The sequence below is a fragment of the Hippoglossus stenolepis genome, chromosome 10 (genome assembly GCF_022539355.2).
Source record: "Hippoglossus stenolepis isolate QCI-W04-F060 chromosome 10, HSTE1.2, whole genome shotgun sequence".
Lineage (NCBI taxonomy): Eukaryota > Metazoa > Chordata > Actinopteri > Pleuronectiformes > Pleuronectidae > Hippoglossus > Hippoglossus stenolepis.
The window spans coordinates 14,491,990-14,510,357 of NC_061492.1; the positions used below are offsets into that span (position 1 = coordinate 14,491,990).

The following is an 18,368-nucleotide window of genomic DNA, read 5'->3' on the forward strand; positions in this document are numbered from 1 at the left end:
TACCTGCTCCGGGAAGTTTATTCCTCTGATAGTTCAAGTTCTTCCTGTGTTCAAGATTGCCTGTTACAGCAGACCACTGTTACAATGGAGTGCATTAGACCGAGATCATGATTACAGAACATCTTTACAGTACTCAGTAATCTGTCATGACATGATTTATGAGATCAATGCAGGGAAACGGCCGCTTTGGCGAATGCGGGGAGTTTAGATCTGTCATGACTTCATGGGAAGCAGCACAGAAAGGATTATTTAAATGGATTCAAACATGGCCTCAGTTGGTCATATATACTGTGGTGTGTTGTTGAATGTGAAGAGCGGATCTAGCCTGAGAGGACGATCCCCCGCTGATATGTGTCTTTGTGCTGGGAAAAGATTTTACAAAACAAGCCCGGGTCCAAGTCGACCTCTGATAGGATTTTAATGGATGTGTCTGATGCCATGGAAAATATTAAGGGCTTAATCTGAAATGAAGTCAACCAATCCCCTTGCCTTCCATGAGCTCGCCCTGTTGAACTCACTCTGTTCACCCGAAGGCAAAAACGCAGCGGTCTCAATCACTTAACAATGGCCCACACTATTTTCTCCCTAAGAAATTCAATCTGTACCATCTCGAGGAATTTCCAATGGTCACGTAACAGCGAGCCAGCGACTGTTTGTAGATACAGTAATTATACGCCACCTGTAATAGCATGCTGTTTTGGATTCAGTGACAATCCTGCATACTTATCTTTCCACCCTTCTTAATAAAACACTGTCAGTGCATTTTAATAAAGAGGGCTTTGCCTCCTGTGCGTTGGGCTGAGTCACACATGGCCATTAATAATTTATACCAGATAAGCGAGTGAGTTATAAAAAAGTGGACTCTAGAGGTCCCTTTGCTTTGTAGGATAACCTATAAGTAACCTTCTTCTTCTTCTTCTTCTACTGTGTCTCAGACATCGATGAGTGCCAGACCCTAGGTGTTTGCCCCATGGGTGTTTGCACCAATATAGTGGGCTCCTTCTCCTGCATGGCCTGTGACCCGGGCTTCACAGTGGCACCCAGCGGACTCTCGTGTGAAGGTACAGTACAGTGGGTGGTTCACTGCGGTCACTGGTGTTTTTTTTTCCCAATTTAATTAAATTCTTTCCGAACAAGGAAATAAAGTGAAATAAAATACAAGAAACAACAACGTCGGCTCACAAATAAATCTGCAGGAAAGACTTGTGCATTACACAATATAGGACAATTTAACCGATATGACAAGCACCCTCATCAGGAGTTCTATGTTACAACACCCTCTAGAAAGGACAGTGGAAATATCCAATCCAACATGAGAAAAACCGCCAAGTCTTGTGAAACACATTATCTCTAGAGTTTAGCATGCATTTTAAGCAACAGCACATATTCAAGTATAATCCTGTACCACTGTGTTTTAGTTGGGACTTTGTCGGTCATTGAACTTTACGATAACTGTGCAGTCCACCTCGCAGCCATGTGTTTCAGCGGACCACTGTGAGAATTAGTCAATACCTTGCTGATGTAGATGTTGCTCTGACTTGTTTGCTGTGGTCTGGAAACTTGTCATCCATGTGACTAAACTTGGGCAAATTTGAAAATGAGAACCAGTAATTTGCAGATGTGTCATCCTGATGACGTCTGTGCATGTGTCAATGCAGATGTGAACGAGTGTGAGGACACCAACCTGTGTTTCGGAGGCCAGTGCACCAACACTATTGGTTCCTTCAGCTGCTCCTGCCCTGTTGGTCTGGAGCTGGAGGATGGGACATTCTGCAGAGGTGCACTACATATACACACACACATATGCAGTGTGGATCATCTGACACATGAAATATACCATTAGTGGTTAACCATTTCTTGTGGCTTACCTCATGCTGGCATCTTGACACAGCTGTGTGTGCATGTTTGTGCTTGTGTGTGACAGATATCAACGAGTGCTTAACCATTGTGGGGATCTGCGGAGAAGGAGACTGTGTTAACACGGAGGGCTCCTACACATGCATCTGTCCTGATGGTTACACCACCATCAATGGAAGGACCGGCTGCCAAGGTACAGTTACACACTGCAGCACCAACAGTAACCGTAATGGGAAAACATTATTCAGATGATTTTATGGGTTTGGGGAATTGGGTGAGGCAGAGTCAACATAGGAGAAAGTTGGTAATAATGTAATAATGGGTCTTAGTAGATATTGCTGAAGTCATTTTACAGTATTCGTGCTGGCTTGCTCAAGTGTCTCCCCTCAGTGCAGACAGACTGACAGACAGTGTCCCCCCCACACTGTCCTGGGCTCTGAGGCCCGGCTTGGGACCCCTGGCATTGGCGCCTTTCTGTGTAATGGGCCATGGCTTCATCAACTGTCTCAGCTCGCTCGCTCGCTCTCAGCACGGACATCAGCTTGATGTTATTCCAGCCGCACCCATTAACCCTTTGGTCACAGCGATGGGGGGAAAATAAGTGTTGCGTGATCATCAGCTAAGGAAGACTTTTCTCTTACAAACCAACCAGAGCATTTGCTGTCAAAATACATGAAATCACTTTGGCTTGGATATCAGAAATTGTGTTGCTTCTGGAGGTGAAGTAAAGTAAACAGGGGAATGTCTGGCGGTGAAGTATCCTGTCATGATATGGTGCAGGTAGGGTGAGATATGATGCAGGTGGGGTTAGCTCTCTAGGTCCAGGCTGCTGTAAGACACTGGCATGGTCCTGTAATGGGTGAGGTTGACTATGATGACCTGGGTCCCTCCTAACATTGAGACTTATATTGCCTTAGACATCATCCACAGACTCTGAGCAAACTGCCCAGCCTGCATCAGGTACTTTGGCCGCCTGCCACAACAAACACTGGACTCTAATTATCCTATAAATCAGCGGTTGTCGTATATATTTTCTTGCAGTCTGCCAAATGTGTGTACGGTGCTGACACAATGAAAGCCAGACCACTCTGATATGAGCCTGCAGGGGGAGGTGAAGGGAGGATCAGGATATGAAGGTTTATGGGAATGAAGGATGGGTCTTAGTCAGTTGAGGCCAAAATGGTGCTTGTCCTTGACCAGGCCTGTCTTTCAGCAGAACCATGGAACAGAACATATGCAATGAAGGACAGACAGCAGACTGAAACACACCTAAGCTTTATCCGAATCATTAAGTTGTGCCGTAGACTTGCTGTGCCTTTCAATCTCTAAGTCCTTGAATCAACTCCAAAGCTGTCTAGCCACAGCATATTTATATGTTTGCTTGTAATTGCTCAAGTTTTATTTCCTTTTCTCCCTTTCTTAGCAAATGGGTGTGTGCCTTGTCGTCTCTGAAAGATTCATCTGATTATCAAAGTTTGGAAAAGGAAGCTGGACTGTGATTCATTTTCCTTTGCTTTCCTGCCTTTCCCTCAGCTTTTACCCAAAGACCGAGCACCTAACAAGTTATGTTGTAATGCTGCAATTATCCACCAATCCACAGCTAATCAGGCATGCAGCTTTCATTATTAATTTTTACGAGTTGGAGGGAAATGTTCTAAGCCTGAAAAGCTGAGGTAGATTTGTTTTTTCTCTCCTCTGGTTCCTGTTTGCCAGTTTATCATTACGTGTTTCAAAATGGCTAATGAATCTTGTGCTCAGACAAGAGCTTGATTACGAATTCTTCTGGTGATGCTTATGAAAAGGAGTGGTGTTCCCTATGGATTTAACGAGGATGGAGGATATTTAGCAATAATCAATATGTAGCAAATGTCGTCCCACCCTCTCTCCAATTATCCCTCTTAATTTGTCTGCCCTTCTCTTTCTCTTTTCCCCACCTCAGATGTGGATGAATGCAGTAAGGATACTGTGTGCATGCGGGGCCAGTGTCTCAACACCGACGGCTCGTTCTTGTGCTTGTGTGAGGCCGGTTTCAAGTTCAACGCGGACACGGCTGATTGTGAAGGTGAGGAGGAATAAAACTGCTTCGTCGTGTCCTGTTGTGTCTATCATGGTGATTTTTGACACTGTCCCGATATTTTGTCTGTATGAAACCAGCATTTTTGCAACAGCTGTTGATTGATTGTCACAGTACATTTACGCTTAAGCATAACTGGTACAGCACAGTTGGCTATGATTGATAATTTATAACCAGTTGGGACTGAGCTCCAGTCAAAGTGTCCAAGCTTGGCTGGGAGGATGGTCCTCCGTGGTTCCAGGACTGAGGGGTGCCTGGATTACGTGGCTGGAGCCCTGAACTCCCTCTCCCCCGAGGGAAGCATGAATGACCCCATTGTGAACAAGAGGTGTTTCTCCCTCTGGAACGTCTCTCTTTAGCTCCTTCACAAGTTCTTTGGTTGCTGTGATAATATTGTTCTTGGCCACTCCTGTTGCCTGCTGCGTTTACTGAGGACAGCTACACCACAGGCCCCCTGGCCGACTCCCGCCGCACAGCCATTACTTTAAAAGCAGAGGAGCAGGAAAGGGAGTAATAGCATGCGTGCGGGGGTGCTTGCATCCATGTTAGTGTTAGTGTCTGATTGCACATGTGGTTGTATTTGTGCCTCTGTTTGTCAGTCACTAACCAACAGCTTCTCTCGATCTGTCTTTTCACAGACAAGGATGAGTGCAAGGAGTTTGGGAGCACAGTGTGTGGTACCTGGCGCTGCGAGAACACCATTGGCTCCTACCGGTGTTTCATGGGCTGCCAGCCTGGCCTCGAGGGAGAAGACGCCAAAGACTGTGGTGAGCGGTCAAACCACATGTAGTTAAAGACTAGCACACACGATTATGTTAAGAAAAGAATGTGTAGCCTAGCTGTTTTCGGGCATGTATCATACATGTACCCTGATTTGATCCATTTACCGTGGAGTATAGAGTTAGAGAGTAGAGAGGAGCCTCAACTCACCACTCTACTCTTCAGGGCTCTGTGTTTGTGCACAGATAATGATATCTGTCTGGCACGCCGACACAAAGAGGCCGATGTGAATCAAAAGCTATCAGGTACTCGAGATCCTCCTGCACCAGAGACCGTGGGGGGAGGTGAGGAGAAGTGGCCCCTGAAATTGGGGCAGTTTAGAAAAAGGAGTGCACTGTCAATGCAGCAGCCGATAATGGTCTCATTCTCCTGACAACGAAGCAAATGGAGTGGTTCTGGCAGAGACACAAGATGGAACCTGATCACCATTGTTCTCCTTTGCGGAGGGAGATAGGATTGTCAGGCCAGCTTATATGGTCTCTTACCTCTTTGTACTCCCCATGGAGCAGCCCGCTCACACAGGTTGACTGGCTGGGTTTGTACTCGTGCTACATCTGGACCCTCAACCGGCCAGCAACAACAGACTCATCCCCACGAGCTCCAAAATACATGAAGCCTTACAGTGTGTTTACTGGCAGGATTAGACACCTTGAGCTTGTAATATTCATGTGGTTTGTTGCACAAGGATGTAAGTCTATCTCTCTTTATTTCCCAGCACTGTGTAGCTTGTCGTTGTTGCTTTCACAGCATCATAAAGCAACAAGTTGGGTTTATGGGAGACGTAAACACCAGGCCAAATATTTTCCTCACATTAAGACGGGATCCAAACAGTCATCGGAGATTGACAAGCCAAGTCAGGAAAGCAGTCTGAGAGCATCAGATTGGAATGATGTGTTGGAAGCTGTGGGTGTTTGTGGATGATGTGTGCGCGACAGTGCGCGACTGTGTGTGCATGTGGTTTAACTGTGGGGAGTGTTTGCGTCCTCACTCGTCTGTTTGCGTTACTATTTAGGAACCAGGGACTGTAACGGTCGTAGACGAGCACTCAGAGCTTAGTGCAGCTTCATGTAACCTCACAGTTTTTATTGGACTATCAACAGATGGAGATCAGGCGAGAACATGCTGCTGCAGCGCTGATCAGTGACTGATCGGACCATCGCCCTCATCCCAACTTTGTGCGGCTGCCTCCTCACTGCACTTTATGATGTTGTCTGTCTGGCACCAGCTGTAGAGTGCAGGGGCCTGTAGTGTGATAAGGGCAGATTGAAACCAGCTGCTCACCTCTGCTCCTCTATAACTACTAATACATAACGATGTGTGATTTAAATATATGTCCCTGATAACTGTATTAGGGGCCAATGACTTCCACAGGCTTGTTACATGCTATAACTCAAACATTATCTTTCCCGACATGTCCTGTGGAGCATGATTGAATCAGTAGATGGGACCTGCCTGAAAAAAAGTTTCACATCGTTCCCTATGTTGCCACAAAACTCCAATTTTAACTCGTCCGACTGAGTCATGACCACATCTGACCACCCTCCCCCTGTTGCTACGTCGTGACGCCAGCTGTTCGTGTTTTCACAAGAACCCACAACAAACACTTGCACTTCTCAGCATTGACTCAAAGCCCCCAGTTTGAAACCCAGGCCTCTTAGCCGCAGAAGCCCAGCGCTACACACAATAGCGGCTTGTTTCACCTCACGATGGGAAGTTGTGGGAGATGCTGCCGTCACCCCAATAAAAGTCTACGGAGGGAGCTCAGTTACTCTGGGGCATTTTTGTCTGCTTGTAAAAATCATCAAATATTTAAGAAAAGGCCAGACGCGGTAATTTGCAGTTTCTGTGAGGGGCGTTGTTTTATTTTTACTCACTGACCTTCGAAGGGGCAGCGGTTGTCTTTGGCTCCGCTCGCAACACTCATTTAGATTTAGAGGCCATGACACAAAGGGGAAAAACAGGTTTTTTTTTTCCTTCCCCGCAGCAGCGCTTCAGCAGCAACTGTGCTCTGAGGTCTGCGCTCAGCCCTGCCATGATACCATACTGTGAACCCTGTGTATGTGTAGATGTGTGTATTCCCAGGTCATTGTTTTTAGCTTTGACTCACCATCGAGCTCATAAATCCCCTCGAGCTATGCCTTGTCTTTAATAAGACTTGCCCAAGAGCGGAAATTGTCTGCGGTCACACTCTTGCCAACCTCCCACCCCTGCAAACATATAGAAATCTAAAGACTTCACCATGTGTGTGTGTTCTCGCTCATTCTGTTGCCCAGATGTAAGATCTAGTTTTTTTTCTTGGAAGTACTCACTCGACGTGACAGGTTGACATCCTCTGTAGTTAACCCGAGTGGCTGGCCAGGTTGTAGATCGAACACCAGATAAAGCCCATAAACTTTCTTCCCTGAAAACAAATACCCCAACTCATCTCTTTCCAGTCACGTGTGAAATCACCTCTGCATATGGGTCCAATCAAAAGAGGGGTTGCCAATAGTGTCATGCCTATCGCCCTTAACCCCCCCCCCTTATCCAGCTGAACTCCCCCCCACCATTCACAGTGCTGCATGTGTCCTAATGTAAGTCATTAGTCCATGGAAAGACTTAGAACGGCAATCCCACATCCTGCTGGTGTGAGATGAGCTCTTGCTGGAGTTATCTCATTTTCTATTATTCATTTTCCCCCCACAAACCATTAGAGCTGTGATGATGCGAGCTGACTCTCTGCTTGGATGACAGATCAAGTAATGCTGATTAAGTAACGCTGCCACTCAAACACTACATAGTCACATACACAGCAAAACAAAGGCAATTAAATAAAATTATGCTCGATGTTCTCATTCCTCCCTGGGATGATACTTTGATTGCGTCTCATCACAACATGTGGTTCTGCACCAGATTTTGTTCCATGTTACACATGACTGAAAAACCGCTTGCAGACACTGATTATTTCATATATTAGCGGAGCGCTTTCATCGCCCTCCTCTCAGACCTCACAGCTGGCGGTCGCCGCCATTCCAACATTCCTAACGCTACTTAAGTGCTTCACACTTGAGGAAATGTTCCTCAAACTCTGATATACAATACCCGTCACTTTATTCTCTGAGAGTAGTCTTGATAATGTTTTGCGAATATTCTTATTTAGAATGTTTTTTTTCAAATGGGCCACTTATGCACTATTCTCCACAGCTATAAAAATGCTAATCTGATGGGTTGGTGGTTTTCAGTATGTCTCCATCCATTCCCCCTCTATTATCTCGCTGCCATCTGAGCCCACAAGTCTATTCTAGCAATTCTGGCTCTTGTCAGTGTTTTCTGTGAAAGGTTTTACAAATGACAAAGACGATTGTGTCTCTGCAGTTTTATTAGCTTGTGGGAGTCCCTGTCTCTGACCCATGAGGCATGTTAGAGACAGAAACACTGACAGAGGACTGTCCCCAGCAGGCGTGAGAAAATGGTTGTCTGTGTTGGAGGGGACGACAAGGCCCTGGCTAAGCGATCTCCTCAAATCAAATGGCTCATGATTTCTCTGGCCCTCTTCCCTCCTCTCTTGAATGAATACCTCATGAGCGCTCAGAGACAAAATAAAACTGGTTTCGACAACATGTGAGCGACAGAACATCAGTTTCTTTTAAACATCTGCCATTTAAGTTTTTTTCTTAACTGAGCAGACATATCCAACCCGAGCCTGTCAGGACCCGTTAAACCACAAATTTCGAAATGATATTTGGGTTTGGATTGCCTTCGGTCACATTGGCTGGGCTATCTATATGATTTTTTAATACTGCACGTGCGTGTAAAACAACATCAGACTCCTTTCGGGTTCTGTTAGTTTTCTCATGGGGGTGGATGGGTTCACGCAGAAAATTACAGCCTGAACTCCACTCTAAGTCCAAGTGAGCTCTATGAGGCTGTCAAATGAAACGGGTCAACATTTTTTCAAGTATTCAAGTTGTTGTGATTTCACTGTCTGATTTTTTTCCATATTTGAAATAGGTCCTTCGTGTTTGTCTTAAACTTTGCTCCAGTGAATTTTATTAGTTATGGAAACTTTGAATGGAATGATCACGGATGCTTGTTATGAAACTAAAGTCAACAAAAAGAAATTAAATCATGTTTATTACAAAACAGACAGTGGTGTGTTCTCTAATATCATGAGGGCAGTGGAATAATAGACCTGTTTGTCATCACATCTACAACCTAATGACTTACAGAAAGAACAAGCACTGACTCACTATGACTACATTAGTGGCTAAAATAGTTTAGAGTAACTTGTTCCATAACTAAAAAGAACAACATGTTGACACATTTTTAATTCTTCAAATTGTCTGGAAAAGCTGCTTAACCACAGCGACACAGGAACAGATGAGTAGCCTTTTTGTCTTTTGTCTGTTTATTCTTTAAAACAAGTAAACACAGTGGAATTCAGGGGAACTTCAAATCTAAGTTATGTCTCCGCACTAACTTTTAACTTGTCACAGTTCTCAGAAAAAGGGACCCAAGAGCCCTACTCAGGAGGTAAATGTTAAAGTAAAGAATGTTGTTTAAAAAAAAAAAAGGAAGAATACAAAAATCCAAGAAGGCAAACAAAGTACAAAAGGTCGGAACGAGCCAAAATCCAAAAGACAGAGGCAAGATCCAAAACACGATCAGGATGATCAGGCAGGCAAAGAACAGAGCGCTGGAAATCTAAGACACATGGCACAGAGACAATCTGGCAGCGAGCGAGTGGAAACAGAGTGACGGTTGTGTATATACACCGGGGAGCTTATGAGGTGATGGAGAACAGGTGAGCAGGTGAGTGGCGAGGACGAGCAGGTCAGGTGGTTCCGCTGCCAGGAACAGCAGGCAGGTGGGAGAGGTGGGGTCTGACCTTAGAACATGTACTCACACCTGGACTGACTGAATGAAGGGTTGAATGAAACTCAAAACCGTGACGGTCAACTTGTCAGAGAACAGTTGTGTTAACATTGAGCAGTGGCAAGTTTTAAGTGACCACAGGACAGGTCCACAAAGTGTGACTGTTTTTTTTTTAAAAACAATTATAATCAGACCTGTCCTCCAGTGTTATCAGTTTTTGGCCAAACTCCTGCACTGAAGATGCCAAGAAATACAAAATCTGGTGTGTAAGAAATTACTAACAAATGTTGCCTTTCCACAGCGAGTGGTAGAGAATCAGCAGTGCTGTTATATAGTCCAGTGTTAACAGTCTCAATATGCACGTCTCCACATACTCTGACATATAGCAGCGTCCCTTCACTGGTTTTATTAACCTTGCATTATGATTTATTACCATGCAAAGAATAAAACCACTACAAGCTGCCGTCTGCCACATTTAATTTCTAACTACCGTGTCGGACCTAAAATCCAATCGTTTAATTTGCTCTGAATCCTTCTTGATTTTTAAGAACATCTACAGCTGTTGTCAAACACATTCAATGGGTTCCAACAGATTCAATGGAACGCTGTCAAAAACCTCTTCAGAATAAATTTAAACTCTCAGACATCTCCCTCTAAAGTGTCTGGATGAATGCTGACTGCTCAGGAGGCAGGACGGGTCATCCACTAACCAGAAGGTCAGTTAGATCCCTGGCTCCTCCATTCTTTGGGCTAGACACGGAACCCCAGCTGTGTGAGTGATGTGTGATAGGGAAAGTGCTGCACATAGATGCAATGTGTGAATGTGTGTGTGTGAATGGCTTTGAGTGGTTATCAAGACTAGAAAAGAGCTTTATAAATACAGACCATTTACCATTTTACTTAAGAAAGTACAAATGTTGAGTAAAAGTAAGTAACTACTTGCTTTTAGATAAACTTCAACTATTAAAAGTAAAAGTACTTGCCGAGTATAGCCCACTCCCTTATGCATCTGTCCACTACATCATTACGGCTCAGTCTTGGCGGTGGCATCTATGTTGTTGCAGCTTCACTCTTGTTAGAGACGGGGTCTAAGAGAGGACCAATTTCCCACAGATATTGGAAATAAATATATATATAGTCGAGTAAAGGTTATTACCTGAAAATTATATACAGACATGTACAGAAACTTTACTTTGTTACATCTCTTCACTGATGCTGCCTGTGTTGCTGTAAACTCCTCCACTTGCAGTTACCCAGACCCACAGCACCTTCACGTACCCTGAGCTGGTGCAGAGAGAAACTCTCCCTGAAGTAACGGACAAACCGTTTGAAAAGCTTCTTAATGGATCGTCTAATCTGTTCACTGTGTCTCACATGTTATGATGGAAGCCATCTCTGTTGTTATTGTAAGGTTTGGGAATGGTAGTGGTGTTTATTTTGGATATTTTGGATAAGCGGTGCCGTGTTTACTGAAGTCTGTTGTGTCGACTGACACTGTAAATATTAACCTCTCTGTGTGCTTGGGCCTTGCAGATATTGATGAGTGCGTCAACAGGACCATCTGTGGGAACAACGGCTTATGCGAGAACACGGACGGCTCCTTCCACTGCCAGTGTGACCAGGGCTACACCAACCCGCCCGGAGACATTAGCAGATGTGTCGGTGTGTTAACTGCTCTCCAATAAATATGAACCACACAGAGCTATTAAAAACACATCAGTGTGCAGTGGACGGCATGTTGCTCCATTATGATAAACATGGGCGCACTGTAAGACTTTGAGTCGATCACACACATCGTCCATCCTGCTGCTATAAGTACTCACATGAGCAGTAAATGTGTATTTGTATTAATTTGCAGCTGAAAATAGTGCCAAATATTAATGAGCTAATCAGCTCTGTTTATTCCTGTTTAAGATATGTTGCTGTTTTTGAAAATTACCCAGCCTTTTTTGAAAAATTATGTTTTTATATTTGACCCATTTAAGATCTATCTATCTATCATCCATTCCCTCTCCCCTCTCTCTCTCTCTCTCTCTCTCTCTCTCTCTCTCTCTCTCTCTCTCTCTCTTTATCTATCTATCTAATTGATTGTACAAATTTAAAGTGCTCTATAAAGAAATGTATACGTTTGTATGTGATTTCGTGCCTTCGCCTTTGCATGACCTTTTCTTGACCATGCCGAGCACGTGTGCGTACGTGCCTGATCCCGTTGACTGACCTGGCGCCCTCCTCTCCTATCTTTTCTCAGACGTGAACGAGTGCGAGATGAGCATGGCGCTGTGCGAGGAGGCCCTGTGTGAGAACGTTGATGGCAGCTTCCTGTGCATCTGCCCCAACAACAATGAGGAATTTGATCCCATCACCAGCCAGTGCCGCTCCCTGGGTAATAGAGCAGCACCGGCGCTCATAGTGACTCACAGGACTTAATTCTCAGAGACGGAGTTGTCCCTGATTTAATGAGCCGTCTCTCATTATCCAAACAACAAGGGTGAAGAGGTGGACATGACTTAACTCCACGTCACTTACAGTATCTTTCTGACCTGGCTGTTTCCATTTGTTTTATAGGCTGGAGCTATGGTTGGGTGGGTTGCCTACAAAAATTTGTATTAGCCTAATCCCTCAGACAAATGATTAAGTAACTCCTCTGCTAGAGCCAAGCAAATGCCCTGAGGCCTTAGTTGCTGTAAACCCATTTCCCCACCAAGACAAACATGGATAAGGTGTAGCTATGGGCAATTAGTGCTGAAGACACATTGCTCTCTTCCGTGCTAAAATGATCTTAAGTGCAGAGGTTACACATATTTAGTGTATTGCAATTTTCAGAATGACAGAACAGGCCTTTTTGAGTAATGGAAATACCATCACCTCTCCAGCTTGATAGGCGTATGTGTACACAAATTGGGCGTATTTACATTATCAAGCGGCGCGCCCTCAGCCGGGATGTTTTTCCTCCTGCCTGGGCACTAAACCCCAGCTATGCCTTTGTGTACCCTTTTGCCACATTCCGCTGTTTGCTTTCGACGTGTGTTAATCAATCATGTGAGAGTGAATGGTGTGTTGACTCACATGCCAGTGTTTCCATTTGGTTAAGCCGGCAGCTTAAGGGTAAAATGCCTGAGCCCATGCCTTTGGACAAATGAGCAGGCTCAGCAGTGGCAGGGCAGGGTAATGCACTACCTGCTGGAGGCATGTGGACGCACTCTGATGGATGAGGAGCAAGGCCACTTGTGTAGGGAAATGTGGGATGTACTGTAACATAATGTGACTGGGTGACCCCCACCTCCACATTTGACCTCCGACCTCCCTGACCCAAGAAAATAACTTCCCTTTTCCTTCTTCCTCAGATATCGACCTGAAACCTGCCGCTCCGTATGCCCCCTCAGCTGAGGAGAGGAAGGAGTGTTACTACAACTTGAATGGCGCCAACTTCTGCGACAACGTTCTGTCTCGCAACGCCACCAAGCAGGAGTGCTGCTGCACGGTGGGGGCGGGCTGGGGGGACAACTGTGAGATCCACGCCTGTCCTGTCCCAGGAAGAGGTGGATGATCCGTATTCAGACTTCATGAACATTTTTGTTTCAAACTCTTTTTGCTTTTGACTAATGAAGCCGTGTCTTCTGTTCCAGATGATTATAACCAGTTGTGTCCTCATGGCAGCGGCTTGTTGCCTCTGCCTGTTTCCTCTGTACAAGCTCTGGGAGACCAGCACCCTTACATAGGTACTCTCTCTTTCATATATGAAAACTTGTTATTACTGAGGCTGCTTATTACTGAGAAATGCTGCTGACCTAAACTTAGTTGAAATACTTCATGGCTAAGTTTTAGTCTGGCCAGGCAGAAACTGAGATGTTTGGAAACAATGGCGAAGACACTCACAACCGCTTGTTGATTGGGTCTTTTCGGTCACGCCGTAGTCTTCACAAATGCGTCAGGCTCCTATCACATGACCCATGCATTAGCCTCAGCCACAAGTGTAGAATGCAACATTGATAATCAGTTACAAGCGTTGCTGACCCTGTTGTCTTTGCTAACAGCTGTTGAGCAGTTAAATTCTGTATTTTATAATGATATAACTGCTTACATGTGTAGGTGCCATGTGAGTATTGACAGGAGTAAAACGGATACAGAGAGAAAATGGACAGGGATCATTTTAGTTTGATAACACTGTTTTGAAATGAAATGTCGTAGTAATAAGCATGTAGCTCAGCTCTTCACACCAACTTGACATTGGCACAGAAAAGGTGCAACGTTTTATTTCAACCTGCGGTAACTTTTAAAGCTAGATAGACAGACATAATCCCTCAGTGTGTTTATTAGGCTGACTCAACAGCATGCCGAGGCTTAATGGGATACCTGCATACCTGACTAATTACTGCAATTGTGGTGAGACAGCTTCTTACAAGCGGAGTGGATGACATCTCAGGCAGCGTGCCAGTGTTTTGGAAACAGAGTTGCGCTAGTTTTCATTTCAGCACTTACGTAACACCAAGGTGTGAATCTGTCTGTCTCCCCTCAGATGCAAACGAGTGTGAGATGTTTGGATCAGACATTTGTAAGAACGGAAAGTGTTCAAACCTCTTTTCTACATATACCTGCTACTGTCGCTCCGGCTTCTACTACGATAACATCCGGCTGGAGTGTGTGGGTAAGAAAAAAATCAAGCATTGGAAAACATTTGTGTAACAATAGGATTAGCTCTACTCCATCTATAAGTATGCAGCTACACCAATCCTCCATATTGAACTTCTGTCGGATTTAATGACTCGCATTAAAAATCGATTGTGACATTTTTCAGATCTTTTAATCTCATTTGTGGTCAAATTGGAGCAATTATACTCATGTGTTAAAATGTAATGAAATATCACTGATGACTGATGTTTGTGTACCTCTGCTCTTATTTGTGTTTTTTAGATTATGATGAGTGTAAATTTGAAAACGCCTGTGAGAACGGAGCCTGTGTGAACACGGCTGGCTCCTTCAACTGTTTCTGCAGTCCTCCATTAGTGTTGGACAGCACCCGGCGCCGCTGCATTGGCCTCAACACCACAGAGGGTGCGACACACACACACACACACACACACACACACACACACACACACACACACACACACACATATTTTGTGCTTTCTTTTAAGATGCTTTTAGGGATTAAACGATGGATGAATTAATTGGTTATTTGATTAATAAAAAATTAATTTGCAGCAGGACTGATTTACTAGTAAAACTGACACATTCTGTGGTTGTAGCTCCTCAAATGTGAGGATTTGCTGCTTTGACATGTGTCATTGGAAATTCAAAATCTTTAGATCTGTTCAGATGAACAAAGCAATTCATATAAATCAATTTATGCTCTGGAATTTGTAATCTTTATTTATTTTACCATTTTCAGATACTCTATAGACCAAACAATCAGTCTGTGTGTTGGGAAATTAATCTGTTGGTCTATTTACATTGAAAATGATCATTAGCTGAGAAGTGAGGTGAGTTGATGTGTAAAGTTTCCTTGTGGAAGGATGTGAGGCTCAGTTAAATCCTTATCACTGCATATACAGTATAGGGTTTTCATTGCAGTGCACGATTGTATTGAACAGTTTGGATGTGTTCAGTCACTTTTTTTGATCCCTCCTCGTTTTGTCTCCCAGAAACTCTTGAGCCTGATCACGATGTGCACATGGATATCTGCTGGCAGCGTCTGGAGGGGGACAGCATATGTTCAGAACCCCTCGAGGGACAGAGAACTACATACACAGAGTGCTGCTGCCTGTACGGCATCGCCTGGAGCGGACAGTGTGCCTTCTGTCCCCGGAGAGACTCTGGTGAGAAGAATGATGCCAGTGACCCAGTGCTGACTCCGTTTGATAATTGTCTTGGCCTTGACTCATTACTGTTATTAATGTCCGACATATAACTCCTGTGTGATGCTGTGTTCAGATGACTATGCAATCATGTGCAACTTGGCCCGGAGAGGAGGTTCGGACAGTCTGCGAGAACGCCAGGGTTATGAATACGGTGTTGAGGAGCCAGAGGAACCTTTTGTTCCTCCATACTGGGACAATTACGGCAGCCCTCCAGGACCCTATGACGTCCCTGAAGGTGTTCCGCTCTTCAACGACAACGATTACAGCGTCCAACAGCCGCCTGTTCGCGTCCCCATCCCACGACCACAGGAGCAACAGCCACGACCAGTGGATTCTTACGCCGGTGCGTAGACGCATTCCTCTTATGCCTCGTTTCAACACACAGCTCCAATCGACCGGAACTGTATTCATTCCTATGGCAACATCTGTGTTCTTCAATGTATTGCAAAACTCCTCCCCTATGTTTTTTTTAATCAGGAATTTGCCTCCACACGTTGAAAACATTTGTACTTTTGTGCTGGATTACTTTGGAATACTTCTTTGATACATTCATATATTTTCATATATTTGTATATATCAATATATATATTGATAATAATATAATCGACATAACAACAATCAACAATGGGCTTTAACCAGCAATCTCAAGTCAACAGTATTTGTACTGAGATATTTCCAGGTGCATATTCTTCAAAACCAGGCACAGTAAAGAAAAGTAAAAAGAATCATTGTTCAGTATATAAACCAGAATTATTGACACAAACCAAAACTGTGTGAAAACTAGGTGTTAGACATGGACGCACTGTTAAGCTTCTCATCTCCGATATGTCCATTGGAATATTTATGAATGAATCTAATGTTATGTGTATTAATGCATTGGCAAATTAAATACAGACAAGCTATGAGCTTCAGCCGCTGACAATCATAACAGCAAATAAAACACCAACAATTCTCATGCAATGATGGATAAAGAAGCGATAATTGATTCACAAATTGCTAATAAAAATGTATCAGATTGCACAGTGAAAACGTTGTTATCGAACTTTGTTGATTGTTAAGAATTAAAGTGCTTCTTGTTTAATAATGTGATGTGTTTTTTTCTCACATCAGAGCGCTACGATGGCTTTGAGGGTCTCCGGGCGGAGGAATGTGGAATCCTGAATGGCTGCGAAAACGGTCGCTGCGTTCGTGTGCGAGAAGGCTACACCTGCGACTGCTTCGATGGATACGAGCTGGACCTGAATAAGATGGCCTGTATAGGTAGGGTCCTTTCTTCTCAGCAGACCACCCACATGTAGACTCAAATGTTCAGGGAATTCCCAAAATCAATAGAGAATCAATCACTTCATTTCATCTAGTTTCGAAATTGGGAGCTGAATCTTGAAATCAAACCGCAGTGAACTCTCCCTTCAGATCCGAGCCTTTTGGGGCGAGCTCTTGGATTCATTTCAGTGAGGTAACTCTTCATGTAGTATATCATCAAGCTCAAGGAGAAGCTTTGAATTTGACAACCTTGCATTAGGTTACGTTTTATGGGAAACTAATGAAAGCAGTGAACTCCTCAAAACCATTGTGTTACTCTTTGGTCTGAAATTCCCAGGTCGCACGCTGCCAAAAGTAAGGAGGCCTTGAATCTCAGCCACTTGGTATATTACAAGAGATATTATATCGTTTAAGTGTACTCTGTTTGCTTTGTGAGAAAGTGAGACTGTCTTGTTTGAATGAAATGCTATGTTTGCAATATTCTGAGTGCACACAACCTTATCAGCTCCAAGGCCAATCTCCCAAGGAAAGTGATTGAATGCCGACGCGGTGGAAACATGTGGGAGCTGCGCAGCTCGTGCCATGCCTCCTCTTATAAATATCACCGCCAGCAAGACATGACATAAACAGAGGAAGGGTCCTTTGAGATCAGCTGCTTTAAAACTACAATCAGACCTCCCATGCTGAAAAGAGGGGGAAAATTCTCTTCAAGGCCAAAAAGGAAACATAATCCAGTGGGTTGTTAATTTTACCATCATTGTGAACAGTTCAGTGCTCACCATGGCTGGGAGGTACAGTTCAGACTCGAACCGGCCGACACGCAACATGACGGCATGCTTGATTAAACATATACAAGATGAGATGTTACGATGTTACATCTCCAACTTTGAAATTCCAAATCTGAGGTTTTGTGGAAATACTTAAAACGCCTGTTATTGTTCACAAGGTTAAACAAGATGTTCAGTAATCTCATTTAAATGGGCATTTAGTAGCTGTTGTGTCACAGGATCTTTACCTTTGGCCTCAGCGCACCCTCAAGTTCGGCCTGTGTCGTTGATTACGAGGACAAAACACTTGATGAAGCTGAGGCACACAACTGAGGTTACGTCTCTAACGTCTGCTGGCGGCCGCTAACTCCTGATAATTTCTACTGGTAGTTGGTAACTTAAATTGTGCAGAAGACCTTTAAACGTACTAATATTCACCTTCTAGTCTTATATTCTAAAAAAAATCATCAGCTCATGCTGCTTTCATGAAATCATGTTGGGATGCAACTAATGATTATTTTCTCAATTCTCAAACTAAATTAACAAACAATCAAAAACCCCAAAATATGTATTTTAGTGTAGAGTAATACACAGTGTTCTGTTGACTTTCTGTACATTTCTCTTGTTTTTATGAAATCTTTTAGGACTTTTCCGCCACATTAATTTAGAAGTTGAGGTTAGGAAAGTAGTTTAATCGAGGTTTTTAAGGTCAAGATCAAGATGGCCTCTTGAACATGACGTCTCAAGAACGTTTCGAGAGAATCCTTTCAAGCTTGGCACGTTCATTTAGACTCCGGGATTAATTGATGAGATTTTGGTTGTCAAGGGTCAAAGGTCAAGGTCCTGGTGGCCTCACAAAACATGTGTTTGGCCTCTTGAACATGATATCTGAAGTCTGCCTTTGACTTTCTTCAA

At 43.9% G+C, this 18,368-nt stretch overlaps 1 protein-coding gene across 1 annotated transcript in view; it reads left to right on the forward strand.

Annotated features, from left to right (window-relative positions):
* Positions 1-18,368, forward strand: part of LOC118116334 (latent-transforming growth factor beta-binding protein 2) — an 85,764-nt gene that overhangs the window by 64,801 nt on the left and 2,595 nt on the right. The window contains exons 27-40 of the mRNA XM_035167980.2: positions 936-1,061; positions 1,659-1,778; positions 1,925-2,050; positions 3,797-3,919; positions 4,570-4,698; positions 11,099-11,227; positions 11,814-11,948; positions 12,910-13,104; positions 13,192-13,284; positions 14,082-14,210; positions 14,477-14,617; positions 15,208-15,381; positions 15,497-15,766; positions 16,534-16,683. Coding sequence (XP_035023871.2) covers positions 936-1,061; positions 1,659-1,778; positions 1,925-2,050; positions 3,797-3,919; positions 4,570-4,698; positions 11,099-11,227; positions 11,814-11,948; positions 12,910-13,104; positions 13,192-13,284; positions 14,082-14,210; positions 14,477-14,617; positions 15,208-15,381; positions 15,497-15,766; positions 16,534-16,683 — 2,040 coding nt within the window. The remainder of the gene's footprint in view (positions 1-935; positions 1,062-1,658; positions 1,779-1,924; positions 2,051-3,796; positions 3,920-4,569; positions 4,699-11,098; positions 11,228-11,813; positions 11,949-12,909; positions 13,105-13,191; positions 13,285-14,081; positions 14,211-14,476; positions 14,618-15,207; positions 15,382-15,496; positions 15,767-16,533; positions 16,684-18,368) is intronic.